Source organism: Alosa pseudoharengus, unplaced genomic scaffold (assembly GCF_046254945.1).
Source record: "Alosa pseudoharengus isolate Yale_2024_CS ecotype anadromous, Long Island Sound unplaced genomic scaffold, YU_APseudo_1.1 YU_APseudo_1.1_scf_4, whole genome shotgun sequence".
Lineage (NCBI taxonomy): Eukaryota > Metazoa > Chordata > Actinopteri > Clupeiformes > Clupeidae > Alosa > Alosa pseudoharengus.
Genome location: NW_027468774.1, coordinates 25,538,057 through 25,557,969, shown reverse-complemented (window position 1 = coordinate 25,557,969; position 19,913 = coordinate 25,538,057). Strand labels below are relative to the sequence as shown.

The 19,913-nt window shown below is 44.5% G+C and overlaps 1 protein-coding gene across 4 annotated transcripts in view; it reads left to right on the top strand.

Moving 5' to 3' along the window:
• The first annotated feature begins 3,067 nt into the window (after window positions 1–3,067).
• pkn1b (protein kinase N1b) overlaps window positions 3,068–19,913 on the top strand; it is a 30,578-nt gene continuing 13,732 nt past the window's right edge. Inside the window, exons 1-5 of one of the 4 annotated variants that reach the window (XM_076265531.1) lie at window positions 3,068–3,798; window positions 15,229–15,529; window positions 16,162–16,307; window positions 17,638–17,758; window positions 19,243–19,388. In XM_076265531.1, coding sequence (XP_076121646.1) covers window positions 3,775–3,798; window positions 15,229–15,529; window positions 16,162–16,307; window positions 17,638–17,758; window positions 19,243–19,388 — 738 coding nt within the window. In that variant the 5' untranslated portion in view covers window positions 3,068–3,774. Of the gene's footprint in view, window positions 3,799–11,456; window positions 11,591–12,552; window positions 12,877–15,228; window positions 15,530–16,161; window positions 16,308–17,637; window positions 17,759–19,242; window positions 19,389–19,913 lie in introns of those variants that run through there. The other 3 variants (XM_076265529.1, XM_076265530.1, XM_076265528.1) reach the window with 3 other exon arrangements.

Sequence of the window (19,913 nt, the reverse complement as noted above, 5' to 3'; positions counted from 1 at the left end):
TCTGTTTGTGAAAAATCAATGATTGTCATGATCCATAATTGCATGCCAGGGATCAAGGCAAAGGAGAGACTTCCCATATTTCATCACTAGACCCATATTCCCAGTCTCTATCGATACACGACACGTACATCCCCACTATAAGCACTTTCTGAGACCACACATCAATAGAAATATTTTATCAACTAAGCCCCCATTGCACCAAAAACTAATAACCTCCTGCAAAAGCTAATAATGAGTAGCCCGGCCTGAGATGTTGATCATTATTCATTGTGCACCCTGCCATGTTTACCTTAATCAGAAGTCCTTCCAAGATGTGTGTGTCCACTACAGCCAGCAGGAAGTAGTATTTTTTTTTCAGAAACAGGAACTAAAATGAAACCACTGAGATATCAATATAAAATGTAATTTTTAGTTAAGTTTTAAATGACTTTTGGAATCAGGTAAGTTTATTGTAAGTCCTTGTAATTTCAGGGTGGTCTACTGATACTTCTCTCTGTATCCAAAAGGTCAAAGACTCCTTTATTTATGTATACAAAAGGACTTCCTGTAAAGACTAACAAATGTTTGGCAAACCAGAATGCAAAACAGGCACAGGAGTCAAGCCTCACATCCTGTGTAAATGTTCATGTCATATGAACATTTATTCGAGGATACACTGACTAGTGAGTTAAACTGGGCAAAATGGGGATAAAAAAGACCTTGTTTCCTTCCTTTCCCCTTTTCTTTAACAGCCAGTCAGGGTGAAGGGGGGTTCTGTCTAAGGGGAGTAGCAGGGGGTGAGGGGTGTCTCTCTGCATTCCACTGCCATTACCTCATTTCCTGGGTCCGTCTGTTTCAATGGGTTACCGAGGCGACGGATGATGTCATGACGGCAGAGAAAGGGAGATGTATGAAAGCAGTGAGTAGCAACAAAACTGTGCGGAACAAATCAGGAAAACCATCATGAAGGCATCTGGTGTAGCAGTGGCAATGCTATAAACACAATAACAGAATTGTATTGCACATAAAAACCTTTTCAACATGAAAAAGCTACAAGAATTACTGAGTAGGACTACTGCATTTCTGTTGAAATTGTTTTTCATGAGCATTTGAACTCTTACTTACGCGTATAAGCAATATAAGTTTCCCATTAATTTCCCTTCCTTGTATGTACATGTGCTCAGATTCATTGTGAGTAATGTTGCTTTTTATAGACCGCATTATGGTGCCACCTACTGTCCGTAGTCATTTTTTCTTCTGCATATAGTAGGCTTAACTGTTCTGTCAATGTTTTTACTCAGGAGATATATAGTTATTTTGTCTTATATAGAGTATAATTACTATACTAAATTAAATGCTTATTTATGCATACATCATTCAAATGTATAAACTATCCTATTGTGTCTAGTGAATAATTCAATCCTTGTATATTGGTAGTTTCTTATAAATAATATATTGCAATTCATAAATTACTTATTATTTAGCTGTGAGGTAGCAGAATATTTATGTGAAGTGCCACCTATGCTGGACCTGCTGTAGCCTACTGTAAATGATGACTTTTTAAAGTTTGAAGACAGTACTTGTCATCAGAAACATTAATAGCTCTGTTGAGTCTTAATATAACTCATGATTATTCTAACATAGTGCATGCTTTCCTATGCACTCTCACTTTCTTTTATATTAAGTTTCAAAGTAAACATTATAAAGTAAAAGGGAGTTGTATGCAATATGCTTTTATCATAAGCAATCTGTCTGTGCATGTTTACCTTATGTACAATAGGCAGCCTATACACATGTAGATAAAACACCAAATCGAAAGAATAGTTTCCATTATTTAGATTAGCCAACTTTATTGTTCCAGAATATTGGTATTTATATTCATGCAGTTTTGATACAGTCTGACAAAGAACAATGACAACTAATCATTCTAGACAAAATGCAGAATGTTTGAAGGTAGGCCTAATCTAGAATTTGAGTTCTTTGCCTCGTCGTTATAGGCCTGGTAGGCTATGTTACGTGTTTGAATAAAATTACCTTAACGTTGAATATTATTATTTTTTGAATTTGTGTTTTTGAGACAGTCATTATAGTTTTATACTGTTAGGGATTTGATATTTGTAGCCTAAGTAGGCTATGTCCTTTCTTTGATGTAGGCTGTACTGAAAATATGCTGCTAGGGAGTATTTTGCAATGTAATTGTGGAAATTATGTCGCTCATCTGAAAATAAAGGGTTGCTCAAACAGAAGCTGACAGATCCTCTTGTTTAATTAATTATCATGATATGCATCTGGAGACAATATCGACTGCAGTGTCAATAGGCCTTTAACTTGTCGGTGTTTTTATTCTGTGACGCATGGAACTCAGATGACCACTAGGGTGCGCGACAGACTCGTTAAATAGGCAAGACTCACTCAAGGTAATGTTTAACACAATGCAAACGAGCAAACGAGTCCGGCAATTAACAATTGACAATAACCTAACAAAACGGCTACACATACCAGTTGAAGGGGGGGGATAATCTAAACAGTTTTAATTATGGGTAGAGAAAGCTTACTAAGGGCTGAAGAAATGTTTTTATAGGTCTAGTGCTATGCCTCCTCCTCACCCCACTTCTTTTTCTGACATTATCATCATAGACACATGTCCATAGTGAAAATCATTCGAAAGTAGCCACACCTGCCTTTTCTTGTAGGCTATATGGGTTAGGGCCAGTTGGACAACCACCACTTGGTCAACTTGGCCTACTGATAAGAGTAGTTATGGTTATTGGCCTATTATAAGGCATACTAGCCTACTACTTGGCTACTATTGTAATACTACTACTACTACTACTACTACTAATAATAATAATAATAATAATAATAATATGATCATCATTCTTATTATTAACATGAAAATCGTTTAACTATGTAAAGCTATATCAACAGTTGGTCTTAGCCGATTCCCAAGATTGAAAAAGCGCTATGGTTGGTAACAAACACGTCACATGACCGATGCGGACCCCTCGCTCTTCCTTTCGCTCCCGCCACTCATCCGAATGCGCGAGCATCAGCAGGACTTTTATTAGAGGGGGCCCGGCTAGTCATGTCAATTGTCTCCGCGCTGACAAAAGCAAACCCAGGTCTCAACCGTGAGATATCGCCGGTCCTGAAAAATGTCTACTGTTTGAATTCAATGAGGACTTTGGCAAGCTAAAATTGGACCTACCGGAATAAAAACCGCGTATAAGGTGGCGACACTGTCAACGTCGAATGTCAAAGACTATTCCAATGTGTATTCTACAGCAGAATGGACGAAATGGTGTTCCGGCGTGATTTCAATCATTTTGATCCGAATGGGAAATTGTGGTAGCCTAGGCTAGTCATTTAGCGAGAGCAACCGGCGTTTGGCTCTACGTTGGCATCTGTCTTATCATCTATGCTTTGTGTCTCTAACTTTTTCTTTGCACAAATTTGTGCTTGAAACTGTCGGTGCAAGACTATGTTGCCCGCAATAAGGTTTTGTCTGTCAGGGATGTGGAGGATCGACAGTGTTCCTCAGGCGTATCGTCTGGCCCCGCATTGTGGTCTGCTGTGAGGTAAAGAAATGTTGCCTACCTGATGTCCCCCCCGGAGGATATTCGCACGTATTGGAAATCGCATTTGACATGTTATTTATTCTACCAATAATTGCTGCTATGAACTGACGATCTTGGACAGAGACTCTAAACTTCCCATCACAAGCACCGGCCATTTGACCGAAATAAGTGGTATTTTTAAATCGTTTAGGCGGTTGCCTATTACGCACAATAAAACATGGCCAACAATGACTCAATACAGGTAAGTGTCCTGGTCGAAATGTATGGGTTATCCTCACTTCACATTTGTGAATATTGTTAATATTTAACACGTCTTTACATCTGATCAGCCTATGTCTGATGCCATGTGGGTAGTATTATTTTCCCCAGAAATGTAACTACATGGGTTATATAAGTGTAACAGTCTACTAAAGAGGCCTTTAGAATTCTGAAAATAAATATTGAATCATATTACCTAAATAGAAATTAGTTTTTTACAAAGTGACAAAGTATATTTAGTACTCCAAATGAATTACACATAGATGTTTTTAGGAAAGCATTAGTGTGGTGTACTCTGTAGGCTAGTGGTTTAAAGTTATGAGCCCTGTGTCCCAGACAGGCATATAATGAGAGCGGGATTGAGTTACTACACAACCGTGCAGATGTCAACTCCAGCTCAGAAAAAGTGGATCGCCAGGTCACTCTTGTGAGAAGTGTTAAAAAATTGAACAGCACCTCTCTTAAACCAATGCCAGAACCTAACACCTCACTCCCGAATGGGTCAGACATATCGTATTCAAGCATGGTTTTAGGGGTCATTCATTGCTATTAGTGACCAGTTCCATGCTGTTGCTTCAGTCATATAGCAAGATGGTATGTGGCCGAGGCTAGTGAATATAGGTATGCGATGATACACCTGTGCTCAGGATAGTCTGTGCTGGTGTCATGTGACAGGAACATGAGAGCGGCTCAGGTAAGTTAGCCCAAAGGGATCTATCTCTCTCTCAGCTTGTATTCACAGAGATAGTTAAAACCTGAGTGGAGTTCTTTATGTTCGCAGCGCGAAAGGCTAAGGTTTACTTCTTCTTTTTTCAAATTCAAATTTGTTGCATAGTGTATGATGTTTTGTACTTCTCCACAAGTTCTTCCTTCTTTGTTGTGGTCCCTTTCTTTCTTTGCAGGAATCAAACTGTTCCTTAAAGCCAGAGGAACTACCGCATAGCTCTTGCATTGCTACAAAAAAAAAAAAGACTTCCGGTTGCCCACAACCAGAGTCTTTTAAATGGAATGATTTATGCAGATGCACTGGGGGATCTCATGGGATGTGTATGTGTGTGTGTGTGTTGGGTGGGATTGGATTGACCACTGTGCTGCGGCCCGCCCTTTATTTCCCCGTCCGTCCGTTTGATTGAGTTGAACTGAGCAGGGCTCTGGAGTGGATGCTGATGAGCTGACCCCACGGCTGCTCACAGTCTCAGATGGGGCTGTGATTGGGCATGATTGCTCCATTTTCACTCACCCTCAGGGTACGTCCACATGAGCTGCTCGCTTTTGTGGCGGATGAGACAGTAAATTCAAGCAAGGGAGTGGGTCTGAAATGATTGTCAGATTTTTTACCAGTTGACCTCATGCACCCCATAGCCCATCTCTCTCCCTCTCTCTCTGTCACCCACTCTCTATTTGCAACTCTCTCTCTCTCCTCCATCTCTCTCTTTTTCTCCCCCTTCTGTTACTGTTCTCTTTGTCCCTCTCTGCCATCCGTTCTGCTCTCCATTATCGTAAGTCCTCTGTGCCACTTTCAGTTCCATTAAAGGACACACTTTATCAGCACTTTTGTATCTTCCGGTCTTCTTGCTTCTTTTGCGCCGATCTTTGTGTTTGTATTTTATATCTCTCCACTAGACACCCTTTCAATCAGTCAGGGTTGAGAGCTTTGCTGGTTCCACAGCTCTGTGAGTGCATATCACAGAAATATATACACGGTCACTTCTGGTATTAATTTTTGATTAAAAAAACATTGGATTAATTTTTTATTCTTCAAAGCCCAGTGGCCTGTCTGTTAAGGCTGAGGTCGGTCGTTATGCACAATAATACCCCTCCCTCTCAGTCCTGTCTGTCTGTCTCTCTGCTTTTTGCCAAATTACTTTTTATTGATTGTGTGTTGGAGACCCGAGACGTTTGTTTGGTCAATCGCTCAGGGTAATGGCCCCTGGAAAAAAAAAACCTTGGCGAACTAACACACGGAGAGTCGTGAGGGGTTCCAGACACCTGATGCAGGCACATGTGTCTGCATGCGGCACCGCCGGATGGCTTGTGCCACCTCATTCACAACAACATTTTGTGGGTCCCAGCTGTCTTAGCCCGTCGTGGAGGGGTATAATAGGATTAGAGGGGCCCCAAAATGCTGCAGTCAGTCAGTCGGTCTCGACGGCCACCATGACAGTGACTCTTACAGCCCCCTGCTTCAGCCCCCCTGGCACCTCCCATGTTGGCTGGGGGATTAAGACAGGCAATCCACCCAGCCTCTCAGACCCACCGCCTGTCCAGCTGCTGAGGGACAGGGGCACGAGAGCCAATGCCCCCGCCCCACACATGTAGCATGTAGCCGGAGTTGTTTGGTCACACACACACATATACTGTGTGTGTGTATATATATTATGATTTTCAAAATACATGTATGGCTTTTGGCAAATGTGACTTTCCTAAATGGCAACTCAATATACCTTTGAACCTGCTCAGATTTTTGACTTAATTTACCCCGCCACGCCCATTTATACAAATTCTTGAGTCTTTATCCATAATTTATTTTATTTCATTTTTACATGATGGAATACTTATGCAACAGTAATTGTCCGGTTTAAATACAGACATCCAAGAAAGAGACCACAGTAAACACACATCTCTCGTTCACTCAAGACATTGTTATGGCCCTGCCTATTTACAATTTTTGTTATTGTGTGTGGAAGTCATGGTGACAGTTTTGAGAGCTTAATTTGGACTCATATATGTATAGGGGCACAGAGCATGATTCTGGAATTGACTTTTAATACAAGCAGTGTGAGAGAGAAGGTTATGGAACAGCTATTGGTTACCTAGGGAGATAAGGATATGTAGTCCGCTGTTGACTGTCTTGGGTGAGCCTTTGATAGTGTTCATATTTGGTTTGTTTTCATAAAGCGACGAAAAAATACATGGAAAGTCTAATTTGAGTGATTTGATTGAAATGTTTTGGGAAGCAGTTATGAAAGGTTTCTCCCTGGGGATGACTTATCAGAGGATGACGTTGATTGCTTTACCAACTTGGTTATAACATGATGTTTATAAATAGTTACAAAAACAAGTGATGTAAAGTGATAAGGTGAGCCTGAGCTTTTATTTCCATGCCCTGTGTCTTTTGATCTTTATCACCATTATTTGCATCTTGGAAAGAAAAATATCCAAAGTAACTGGATGGTTTGCTGGTTCTTCCTCTTCCTTTGGTATAAATGATGGTCTTTTGAAAGCAAAGACCTATGATGACTCCTGTCATCTATTTTAGATGAGACCGCCGTGGTTTATGGCCTCTTTATCTTTGGGATGCTGTGGTGGTGCTGCCCTCCCCAACATGCTGCTGACATTGGCCCCGCCAGCTCGCGGCACCTTTGATCCAAATCTCGCCTCCGTTTTTTCCCAGCTCCCGCTTAAAAAGGCCTCTCTATCCCCTCCCCGTTATACCCCCAGTGGCAATCGAATCCTCTTTGTGTCTAAGAACCTCATTCCAGTCTCCAGACTGCAGCAGCGTGGGGAACACAGCGCCACGAGTTGTGTATTTTGGTCGGTTATGCAATCCGCCACATGCATGCATGTATGCACAATGACACTTTGTTTGTGAAATGTTGTGGCTTTTTTTTCTTTCTCTCTCCTTGCCAAGCCCTGCTCATTGATGGCTGTTAAATCATCAGTAGAAGTAAAGACAGGGATTATCATCTGCTTTATCAGAGAGGCTCTTAACCCGACGGCCATAATCATTTTTAATCTGCTTTCCACCCCCACTGGCCCCCCTACACCTCCCAGTCCAATTGCCATTAGAAATCAGGTTTGCCATTTATTTATTTTTCATAACGCCCTTCACATTCCAGAAGAAAGTGCCTGGGTCATCGAACGTTTCAGGTGTTGTGGAAGGCCTTTGTGGCATTCAGGTGTCCCAGATGTGTGTCTGAGTTTCATACTTTGCTTGAGTACAAAAGTGGAATGAGGGTAAGAGAGAAAGACAGAGAGAGGGAAAAATGCTATGGTGATGGTTCATTATGCATATGCAGTGGCTTTTGTCCAAGACTGGTTGAAAATGTTCAAGTGTGCAAAAATATAAAAAGACGCAAGTGTGTTCACTCCCTCACAGGCAATATAAATGATGGGGAACGCTGCACACACATATTATTATATGCTGTTTTGGGACAATTTCTGCGCCCCAAGAAGAGAACTGGGTTAATCTAAGTGAGGTCACTCCTGCCGTATATCACTTCAGCCTTGAGGCACACCGCACTTTTTACCCAACCTGGAATGTGCAGGCAAAGGGATGTTGATGATGTGGTCTCCCAGGGCCTTGAGCGGAGCAGAGCAGCAGACGTTGCTATGAACTCTCAGTGCACACCCCCAATGCTCGCCCAGCCCTGCACTTGTCGATGTGTGTTTGTACTGCGGCCACGTTCCACTGCGCTGCCAGTCGTCCCTGCCCAGGGTGGTGTTAGCATTACTCATCAGTGGCCTGCCACAGTTTTGAATAGGTCTGCTGGGAAAGCATCACATCATATCACGCTCTCTATGCTCCGTGCTGCAGGGTGGAGGGCAGACTCTCAGGCCAACACCCTCGGAAGTAAGACGACCAGACAGCCCTGCAACCTCCAGCCTATTTGGCTGAGGTACGTTGTTTGGGGGGGGGGGGGGGGGGGCAATTTATTGAACTTCACTAGAGCAAGTTCACCCCCACTACCCTGAATGTACTGCTGATTGCAAAACAGTATATCTCTGAGCGATAAAAAGAAAACACTATGCACACTACCATAGGGCTCATCATGTAATATAAATGGGTTGATGGAGGAACTTTTTCACAGCCTAACTACTTCCTCACACATCATAGGTGAATCACTTACCTCAATGCAGATCACAGAAGGGTATTCAGATAGTCACCATCTCATAAAACAATTACTTGCAATGGAGCACATCAGGGAGAGGAATATATTTCGCGAACACAACTGGTGGTTGAAACACGGAGCAGGGGGAAGATAGAACTTGTAGGCCACAGTGGGGAGTTCCAGCTGACTTCCCTTGAAGGGAACATGACCTCTGTGTAAGCACAGCTTCCAACCCAGTCTGCAGGGTTACATGGGGACACTTTTCCATAGTCTAACCACTCCAGAGGACGCTGTCAGGAACGCAACATGTCTTTAGACATGGCATGAGCACCGCAAAGAGTTTTTACAAAGACCATGCACCACAATGACCATCAGTTCAGAGGGATCATGTTGGCATTTTGCTTTGACAACAGTACTGACAAATTTCAGGCCCAGCTGAATTTGAACACAGGCCTGTCCTTCATTTGTTGCCCTGGTCTTCACCATCGCAGGTCTCCCTCTCCTCGGATGAGCTTGCTCACATTTCTGACCTCGTTTTTTGTCAGGCTGCCCCCAGCGCTTGGCAGTGCATTCACACAAACAGTCTCTTAAGAGGATGAACTGCCTCACAATGACACCATTCATGGTGATCTGGCTGCACCAGCTGTGCAGGCCCTTTTATGCAGCTGACGTCTACGCACACACATACACACACACACACACATACACAAACATTTCATACAGCGGGCCACAGAAATATGCATACACCCTCGTGGTTGCGCACAGACATACACAAACGCTGGTGTCCTCAGATACAGCAGCTGTGTGTCTCAGTTTCCACACACCCCCGTAAAAGCCTTTGCAAGGCACCCTTGGAAAAAGAAACTAAGAGTGCCCAGACATAACTGAAACTGACTTGCTGGTTATTCCCCCCTCACACAGAGGGCTTTTAAGGATCACTGGGCCATCTGTTTCAACACAGGATATCTGTGCCTAGTGGTGTCAGGACAGTGGTGGCAAGCAATGGCACCGTTCAATGTTTCAGAAACATTGTAAGACATCACCTCTGGTGTCTGGGTGACTGAGTCCTACTCCTCCCCCGAGCATCTACCCACCTTGCCTCTGCAGAGATTGAGCAGGAAGTGTGCTGCTGCCCTAGAAGTCGCTGTACTTGTGACTGGAGCATCACACTGACTGCTGTTTTATTCATGGTCGCCGCCTGACGTGTGCTCAGTGTATTTCCTGCTGTGTGTCTCTGATTTGTTAGCCTCTCCTGAGCGGTGCTTAAGCACAGGCACTGGGTTTGTGAGGTAGCCTTTGTGTATTTGTGTGTGTGTGTGTGTGCGTGTGTTTGAGTGGTGGGTTAAGTAATTGGAATTCTCTGTAAGCCCCCCAGCCTCTCGTAACCCAAATCCAGAGGCTGACGCTGAATTGGGTTGTGTAGAGACGGGTGTGTGAGGTAAATTCAGATGAGACAAAAAAAAACCTCTACCCTGTTTATTTACCTATGGAACTATTTTCATTGTGTGTGTATGTTGGTATATGTGTGTTTGTGTGTCCACGTGTGTGAATGTGTACATGTGTGTGTGTTTAACCAACATCATGTCATAATACTGACATCATGTAGATCATCATGTCAAGACTGATTGTCTAAAAAAAAAAGTGATTTTATAATGTACATTTTTGTAGTATGTCTTATACACCATGTTATTATTTTTATGTTGACTTCAAACATGGTAGTCATAAACAGGAGCAGGTTACACTGCCCTACACTAAATAACCTTGTCTGAAGGAGTGTTGGCTTAATGAATCATCATTTTAATGCTCCCTTCCACCCCTCATCGTGTTCCCCCTGTCATTTCTCAGAATTGCCGATTTACCAGATAATGTGGTTAAAGTGCTAATATTATTAAATGCCTCTGCTTGCATAATCACGGCTCAGCGCATTAATTGAGTAAAACAGCATCAAGCCAGCAGACAGTTAAAGTTCAACGTGACTTAAGAGGAGCTGTGCTGGTATGTGTGTGGCAGGAAGAAGCCTAAAATATACACCCACACATGAAAACATATATGATCACTGTCACACAGTGACATACACTTATCCAGACAAATACATGCATTCCTGCACAAACATATACCCCCCCCCCCCACACACACACACACACAAACACACCCACACACATACACTTTAAATAAGCCATCCCAGAAGAGTGGAGAGTGAACTGTGTGTGGAAGAGGCAGCGAGCAGGGCCGTGGATGAGGACGAGAGGCTTTCTTGTCTATATATAGCAGTGCTCGTGCCGGCGGACCATTAAAACTTCATTGGAGGGACGGCTCTGGGTCCTCGCATGGCTCACAGACTGAGAGTGTGTGTGTGTGTGTGTGTGTTTGAGAGTGTGTGTGTGTGTGTGTGTGTCTCGCCCGTCGCACACCACTACACAGCCCTCAGCCCAGGACGCCGCTGCTGCTGTGACAGCTGCAAATCTAGCTCTGCTCTGTGATTGTTCTGCTCTTGTAGCTGAGCTGTGGCCAGCAGTTTCACACACATACACACTCATACATATTCTGTCTCTCTCTCTCTCTCACTCACACACACACAAATATACTGCTCATGGACACATTTTGTGGTAAAGGGATGCTTCTTTGTCTTTCATGTCACACACAATTAAGCACAGGTAGCCAACATAATTTCCTGTACTTCTCAGGGAAGTTTAGTTTGAGGAGTTCCTCTTATTGCGGGCTGCTGTGTTTTGCGTCAAGGAGAGTGAGAGAGAGAAAAAAACAGTTGGTTGAATATAGAGAGAACCACTCTGTCTCGATCTCAGTGTCAGATAAAAACAAGGACGGTGAAGAACTGTGCTGATGCACACTCCTCCTGGTCAGCGATGTTCCGTGACACACGCGCATATACACAGGAGGCGCCGGAGCTCATCTCTGCTGGAATGGATGGGGATCTTTGTGCATGTAGGTACTCCTTCCTCTGGCACAGGATGCTTATTGTTGGTGAGCAGTGAGTCTGGCCAGCTGTCTTTTACCACCTCTCCACTGTCTGATCTGATAGCACACTGCTGTCTCATACGTTTATTGTATGTGTGTGTGTGTGTGTCTGTGTATTAGTTTATGATACACATGACAAGTTTGTATGTATGTGTGTGTTTGTACATATGTATGTGAACGGTGTGCACTCAGGAAGTAGTTGTGCTGAGGTTTCACTTCCTCCTGAGTGGCTGAGGCCGAGGTGGAGCCTGAGCTCCAGGCCCTCTCTGGCCTCCTTGCGGCGAAGCTTGCCAGTCTGGCACGTGACGCCTGAATCACTGATGCAAGCTGATGATAGGGAAGGAGAAAGGGGGTCGGCTAGAGAAGTGGGACTGTGAAAATGTCAGCTTTAGTTGTCCATGAGGTACGCTCTCGTACTTCAGTTCTACATCTCCCTCTCCCGCTTCATCTCTCCCTCTCTCTCTATCTCTATCTCTCTTTTTATCTCTCTATCTATCTATCTAATTCTCTCTCTCTATCTGTAACCCCTCATCCCCACGTGTTTCCATCTATTTCTGTCTGCTGTGCTCCTTGCCTCACTCAGATTTCGGGAAGTGTGATGGTGATGACAGTACCAAACTTGGTCGAATGTTATCTTTGCTAAATCATATAAGCTTTCCTTATGAGTTTTCTCAACCTACATTTGAAAGCTTTAATGAAAATATTGAGAAATGTTAACTTCCGATTGTGATGATTCAGCTTCTCCAGCAGCAGACTCACAGATATATATCTAACCGAGCTCAGATTAGAGTCTGATGGTGTAGTTAGGTGCTCACCATGCAGAAGAAATGGGCAAAAGCAGGAAGCTCTGTGGCTTCGCGCTGTCTCATTGTATGTGACAGTCCTCTCTCTCTCTCTCTCTTGCTCACTCGCTTGCTCAGTCTGTAGAAATGAACAGGAAGCTCGGGTGGGGCTGAGTCTCTTTCAGTCCTTTCTCCCTTTCTTTCGCGGTATTCTTCAGTTAGTCATACTTTGCTGAAGTTTTCTGTCCGAAGCCTCCAGATTTGTGTATTTAGGGTAACAAGCCTGAAAGTAGGGGCACAGGGGCAGAAACGGAGGTTTGAACCTGTCTAGCAGGTGCAGTAGGGACAGTATCTGCACTTGGGGCCATGGCCAGTGAGGGAGCAATAAGCGAGGGCCCTGCCGAGCAAGACACCTGCAACAGTCCCAATGACTCGGGAGAGCTTGACCCACTGGTAGGGAACAATGCTCAGGTATGAAGTGGCTTGTGTGTGTGTGTGGGTGTATGTTTTTGGTTTAGTATACTGTATGTATAAGGATAGGTATATATACATTGTATTCACGTTTAGGATGCACGCTAATACACAGCACAATACAAAGTAAAGCAAGTTAAAGTTTTAGTTTGAGGCCAGAATTCTGTGATTCAGAAGCTAATGCAACTTGGCCACCATTGTGCTTCCTCATTAAGATGTTTTGTTTTTCTGCCATGTTGTAAACTTCATACAGCAGTAGCTTTACCATGACTTAATTTCATGGATTTAATGGGCAGGTCAACTTGTAGTAGTTTTACCTATCTAGGTTATTAGGAATGATGCGTGCTTATCTTTGTACCTGTGTGCATATGTGTGTTTACATGTGTAAGTATGTGTCGCAGATCCTGTTTCTGCCTCACTTCTTTGCCTCAAACACAGAGACTTTCTCATTCTTATTGTCACTTCGCTTGCTTTCATGAGAACACTTGATTTAATCAGAATATATTTCATTGTGCTCCAGGAAGCTCCTTTATCGTTAATAAGAGAGGAAATGAATTGACAGCTCTACTGTCGAGGAAGATGGGTGTCCTATGGCAGCCATTTTGCAACAAAGCTTTGCCACGCACAGAGATTTATCGCTTGTGTTAAGAGACCCTCTTTCCCAGCTTCTCTCTCAGCCACTGCCGAGAAAGTGTGGGCACTACACTACTGTGTGAACACCTTACAACTTAAGATACGATGTGCGATATCTGAAGTGGCAGTGGAATGAGCTCTAGATTGCCAACTGAGTGGTCATAATCACGTTTAGTGATGGACTACTGGCCTGAAGCTCTTAGGAGAGTGACGGCTCTGAACAATCGGCTGGAGGATAAAATTGAGCTTTCTTAGTGGTTTTGTGTGTAATGTATGGGTGGGTAATGGGAATATTTGTGCACCAGTGTGTTTTTCTGTGTGTGTGTGTGTGTGTGTGTGCGTGTGTGTGCATGTGTGTGAGTGTGTGTGTGTGTGTGTATGTGTGTGTGTGTGTGTATGTGTGTGTGTGTGGGGGGGGGGGGGGGGGGGGTTAGCATGTTTGCGATCATGACTGACATGTTGATGCATTACTGTGGAAGCTTTAGTTTGTATATGTGCTTTTGTGTTATTGTGTATGGGTGAATGGGTTTGTAAGTTTGATACACCCAGAGCAAAGGGGAATGTGAGTAGATATAGCTATGCTGACAGAGTGTCTGTCTCTGTTAGCTGTGTTGATCAGAAACGCTATTAGATGGATCTTTATCTCAATTAGCGCTGCTGAGATCTGTGCTAACCTTGTTAGCATGAACCGCTGGGAGATGGGAACTCTGAATCCATCAACCCAGCAGCCCACTGTTCTTAACCCCCAGCCTGGAAGAGAGCTGGTCCTGTGTAGAGTTAGCATAGACTGCTGGGAGATGGGAATTCTCTCTAGATCGGGCTCAATCAATGTTTTTCTATTCCCAGCAACCTGGAGCAGAGCTTACCCTATACACAAGAAATTCTTTCCTCACAGCTGATCCCAGCTCTCGTGTTGCTTGCCTCCCAAAACTAGCCCAGCTCTCTTACCTCTGCAAGAGTGTTTAGCGGATCGGCTCAGCGGAATGGCTTTATGGGTGTTACAACACCATGGCCGAGCTCCGTGTGAGGCCCTTTGTGAGATAACGGGTCCTAAGTTGGGATGTGTAAACTGGCACGTAGTCTGGCTGGGCTCCCTTCAAGAGGGACTGCTCTCTCATGCAGATTGTGAGGGACCCTCTGACATTGTTTTGTGTCATGTATATTTGTGGTGTTGCCTGTTTCAAAAGATCTTGATACGGGGCCAGTGTCTTGCTCAGCTAATCCCCAGTGATCCGGTAGCATTGGCTCCAGTTTGGGCACCATGCAGACAGGCAGGCAGGCAGACAGACAGGCAGGCATGCAGACAGACAGGCAGGCATGCAGGCAGGCAGGGAGGCAGGCAGGCAGGCAGACAGACAGGCAGGGAGGCTCAGAAGGAGGGAGGCCGTGTTGGACGCCAGTTCAGTCGACCCGCCCATTAGGCTAATATCCCAACACACAATATGACAATTCAGCTCCACCCAGTGAGCTTGGTAATGCAATTAAGATGTCTGTGGCTGTTGTCTCTCTTGGCATGTGCAGTACCCCCCCCCCCCACATTCCCCCACTCCTCTCTCTCTCTCTCTCTCTGTGGCGTCTGTATAAAGTTAATGATGTGAGCCTTGTGACTGAGGATTTTTGTTTGGCTCTATGAGAACGTGTGATAATGAATGTTAAATCTCCCTCTCTCTCTCTCTCTCTCTCTCTCTCTATCTCTCTCTCCATTCTCCCCATCTGCAGAGCGATCCAGATGGTCTGTCGGTGCTTGAGCAGCTGGGCCTGGACCAGAGTTCGGACCTGTCCGACTCGAATGTCCAGCAGCGGCTTGAGGAGCAGCGAGAGCGCATCCGCCGCGAGATCCGCCGCGAGCTCAAGATCAAGGAGGGCGCCGAGAACCTGCGCCGGGCCGCCACCGACAAGCGGCAGGCCCAGCAGGTGGATAGCCAGCTGCGCTCGTCCGGACGCAAGCTGGACAGCCTGCATGATCAGCTGCAGGAGCTGGACGCGCACATCGTGGTGAAGGGCCATGATGACAGCAAAGGTGCTTAGATTTACGCTCACTTTGAGAGTATGGCGTTTGAGTTTGGCGGTGTTGAATGGGTGGTTTAATCTTGAGTTATTCGACTTGTTATCTTAGGGAAAAAGTGTTTAGCTTACAATCTCCTGTTGACAGATTCTTTTGAAATATAGCCATTTTCACCCTCAGTAAACAAGAACTGCTTTTCCCCAAATTGACTTTCTGTGCAGTGAAAGAATATATGTAGAGACTGCAGCTGCTGTTAAGCCAAGGTTTCATTCCTTTGTTCACTCAAAAATGTGGAAGAGATTTCTTTGGGGTTAGGGAGGAAATGGACTCCCCAGGGTTATTGGCACGGTGTGTGGATTTAATTTTAATGAGACATTTTCATATCGTAAGTATATTACTCTGGAAGCTTAGTGGTGTGTTATTATTTGACAAGTGAGGTGACTCATGTAATGTGAGGTTGAGGTCTGCAGGTACTGATTTCAAGTGAGAGCATAGCGAAGAAATGTTAATGAGCGCCATCCTTACTGTTTTACTGTAAGTAGGTCAGTGAGCAGGCGGCCTCTTCAACTGAATTTCTATCGATTCGAACTTAAGACTTAAGAAGTATTGCGAAGGTATATGTGACCTTTTGACCTTGACCTCCACAGATGACCCCCACTCTCCGGGGACAGTCAACCGCTCCTCGGCTAATGAGGACCGGATCGCGGCTCTGCAGCGGCAGCTGAACATCGAGCTGAAAGTAAAGCAGGGGGCAGAGAACATGATCCCTATCTATGCCAACGGAGCCACTAAGGTGGAGTTCCCAGCCACTTAATGACCCTGAGTCTTCCTCTTTCACACTCACTCATTTAGTCCCTTCCATTTCAACTGCTCAGTCACTGGCTGCTAGGAATCTCAGTCACATTAAAGTCTTTAATTCATTCATCTCTTCATTCATTCATTCATTCACAAACATGCCCACTCAATCACCTTCTGAGTGACCTGCTCAGTCAAACAGAGAGACAGTAATGAGTGGGCACTGACACTGCCTGTCTAAGGGCATTTATGAGTTACATCACTGTTGCCAGTTCTTCATATCAAAATCCTTTTAATCTTTTACATATTCAGTCTTTTCCGTTTTTCATCACTCTATCTCCCGGCTCCCTTTTTTTTATTGACTTAATCAATCTCCCATTCACTTAAAGGTGCCATGTGTAATGTCTGCCAAAAAAAAATCAATTTTCCCTAGAGTAACAACCGAGACACGTGTATTGCAGTTTGGCTGGCGGTTATGTTACCTGCATACTGCCTCCCATGGCCGAAACTGGTATTATGACACTTGTCGGGCTGTGGCTAGTAATTTAGCATGCTAATTCAGGTTGATATCTCTTCAGCACTATACCTTGTCATTGTTTTTAATGACATCATCGCCCTTATTTCCTCTCATTCTTTTGATGCGTGTAGCTCATTTTTTGGATATTTTTACCTCAATTCTTACACATGGCACCTTTAAGGTTTTTTCTTAGTCCACTTTTTTTCCTGTCAATCTCTCATGTCCTTCTTTATCTTGCCAACACAGTCTAGATTTCTTTTACCATTCCGTCCCCTTAGAATTATAGGGTTCTATCTACGTTCTGAGTAGTTCTGAGATATTGAGCTTCAAAGTTTTAGAATTCCATAGAGTTCTACTGATAAGTGGAACAAACCTCTTTAGATAAAATGTCCAAAAATGCATACAGCTACAAGAAACACCTCACCTCATCTTCTAATAAGAATAAGAATATGTCAATAACTCAATTTTGACAAAAATGTCAGATAGAACCTTATAATTCTTAGGGGACGATTTGTCTGTGTGTGTCTCTTTCTGTCTTTCTCTTTCGATAACCTATTTTTCTCTTTTTTTTACTCTTTCTCGTTCCCTCTCTATTCTGTACAACAGTGTCAGTTTTGTGTGCCTACTGCTTCCTGTCACATGGCCCCTCTGTATGACTGCCTTCTCGCTGCTCACTGGCTCACTGCATCTGTGTGGTGAGGCAGAGCTGTCTTGTGGTGTGCTGTGTGTGTGTGTGTGTGTGTGTGTGTGTGTGTGTGTGTGTGCAGGTCTGCAGTTCGATCATGGCTGTGTGTTTCTGGTCTGTGCGCAGGACAAGAAGATGCTGCAAGCAGCTCAGCAGATGCTGCAGGACAGCAAGACCAAGATCGACATCATCCGCATGCAAATCCGCAAGGCCATGCAGGCCACAGAGCAGACCGAGGACACACAGGGTGAGTCTGACTGTCCATCTGTCTGTCTGTCTGCCTCTGTGGTGTGTGTTTGACTGACTGTCTGTATGTTCCACTTTCTGTCTGTCTGTCTCAATGCACTCTGTTCTCCTGTCAGTGTGTCAGGTTGTTTATGAATCTGTCCCTCACTTTAATGCCCCGTCCATTGTCGTCCCCACATCTATCTTCTCTCTCATCAACGTGTTTACCTTTCTCTGTTTTGTTTGTTGCTGTCTGCCTGAGCAGCAGTTTTTTTTTTCCTTTCACCTCCCCACCAGGTTGTCTGTTTGTGTTGTTGGTGATAAGAGCTACAGCTCCTCTGGTTAATGCATGAGTCACAGCGCTTTTGTGCCTTGTGTAATAACTACTGGATCTCTACTCTACTACTGGATTTTTTTCTGATGCCTGTTGATATGTGAGTGTGTTGATCAGTGCGACTGTCTGTGGCGCAACAGATCGATAGCCATTTTAGAACCGCTCTACGATTTCTGGCTCACCCACACTCTCACTCACTCCCTCCCTTACTCTCTCACTCACTCACTCGCTCACTCAGGCTTAGCGCTACTCCCTCAGAGAGCTCAGCTTATGGCCACAATATTGCACCAGCTCTTTACTCAGCCAAAGGGAGAAAGAGAGATAGAGAGAGAGAGAGAGAGAGAGAGAGAAAGAAAGACCAGGAGATAGAGAAGAGGAATGAGAGGACATGCAAAATCTGCAGGAAGGCAGAGAGGAAGTGGGGGAGAAAATAGATAAGGAAAAGAAGATGGAGATTGGAGGGGAGGGGGGTAGAGGGGGTAATGTGGAGAAATAGGGGGAGGCAGAGCCCATAGCGAGTGCAGGAAGCAGTGCATAAAGCTTTAATGCACTCTAATGGTTCGTCTTTTTTTTTTCAAAGTGCCCGGTCTCAGAGTCTCTTGTGGCTCTCCACTTCGTAAAGATGTGGAGAGCAAAGGTCTGTTGGGAGATCATAACCAAGGAGATAGAAACACAAGTACATGCACACACACACACACACACACACACACTCAAGCACACCCACTCCTACATACACAGGCTTTGTGATATTGTTAAGATGGCAAATATTATGCTGCTCTCAAAGTCATTAGAGTGGTATCTATGGTCATCAGAGAGCTAGTTATGTACACTTCAAATGCCATTTCAGCGGTGTATGTGTAATGTAGGGTGATGCGTAATGGTCTGGTGATGTTTATTGTTTATGATGTGTTATAAACACGCATTTAGACGCATTTGTTATACTATTTTCTTGTAACTGTTTTTTTCCAGTGCTTTGTGCTTGTTATGTGCAAAAATGTGCCTGTCTGGATATGTGAACATGCGTGGCTGTGTGTTTGTGTTTCCTTGCATTCGTACGTGTATATCTATGTATGTTGTATGTATGTTTGTGTGTCTATGTTATGTGAGCGGGAGTGTGTGTGGGTATGTGTGTGTGTGCTTATGGAGCTCTCTCTCCCTTTGGTGTCCTCTAGGGAAGCCCGACTTGTGTGGGGTGGAGTTGCGGATCGAGGAGCTGTGGCACCACTACCGCGTGGAGCACGCCATGGCTGAAGGAGCCAAGAACATCCTGCGACTGCTGGGAGCAGGCAAGGCCCAGGACAAGAAGGCCATGTCGGAGGTGAGGACAAACAATCATACACACTCAATCAATCATACTTATGTAAACACACACACTCACACTCACACACACACACACACACACACACACACACACACACACACACACACACACACACACACACACACACACTCACACTCACACTCACACTCACACTCACACTCACACACACACACTCACACTCTGTCTCTCACACACACACACACACACACACACACACACACACACACATGCTCAAACTCTGTCTCACACACTCACACTCACACTCACACTCACATGCTGTCACACATTGTGTTATTAGGAACAAAGCAAAGAGAGAGAACAGAGGTGTCTGAGGCAGTTACACTCCCCAACAGAGCAGACAATCAGGGTCTCTATGTACAGTATAAACACATCATTAGTCTTTGGACAGGTGGTTGTTACGCTGTAAGCAAAGTGAAACAAGAACTCCCGGTCTGGTCAACTTCAAGCACCGCTCTGTCAACCAGCTTTGTAACATAGAGATTCAAATAGTTGGAGTGAGAG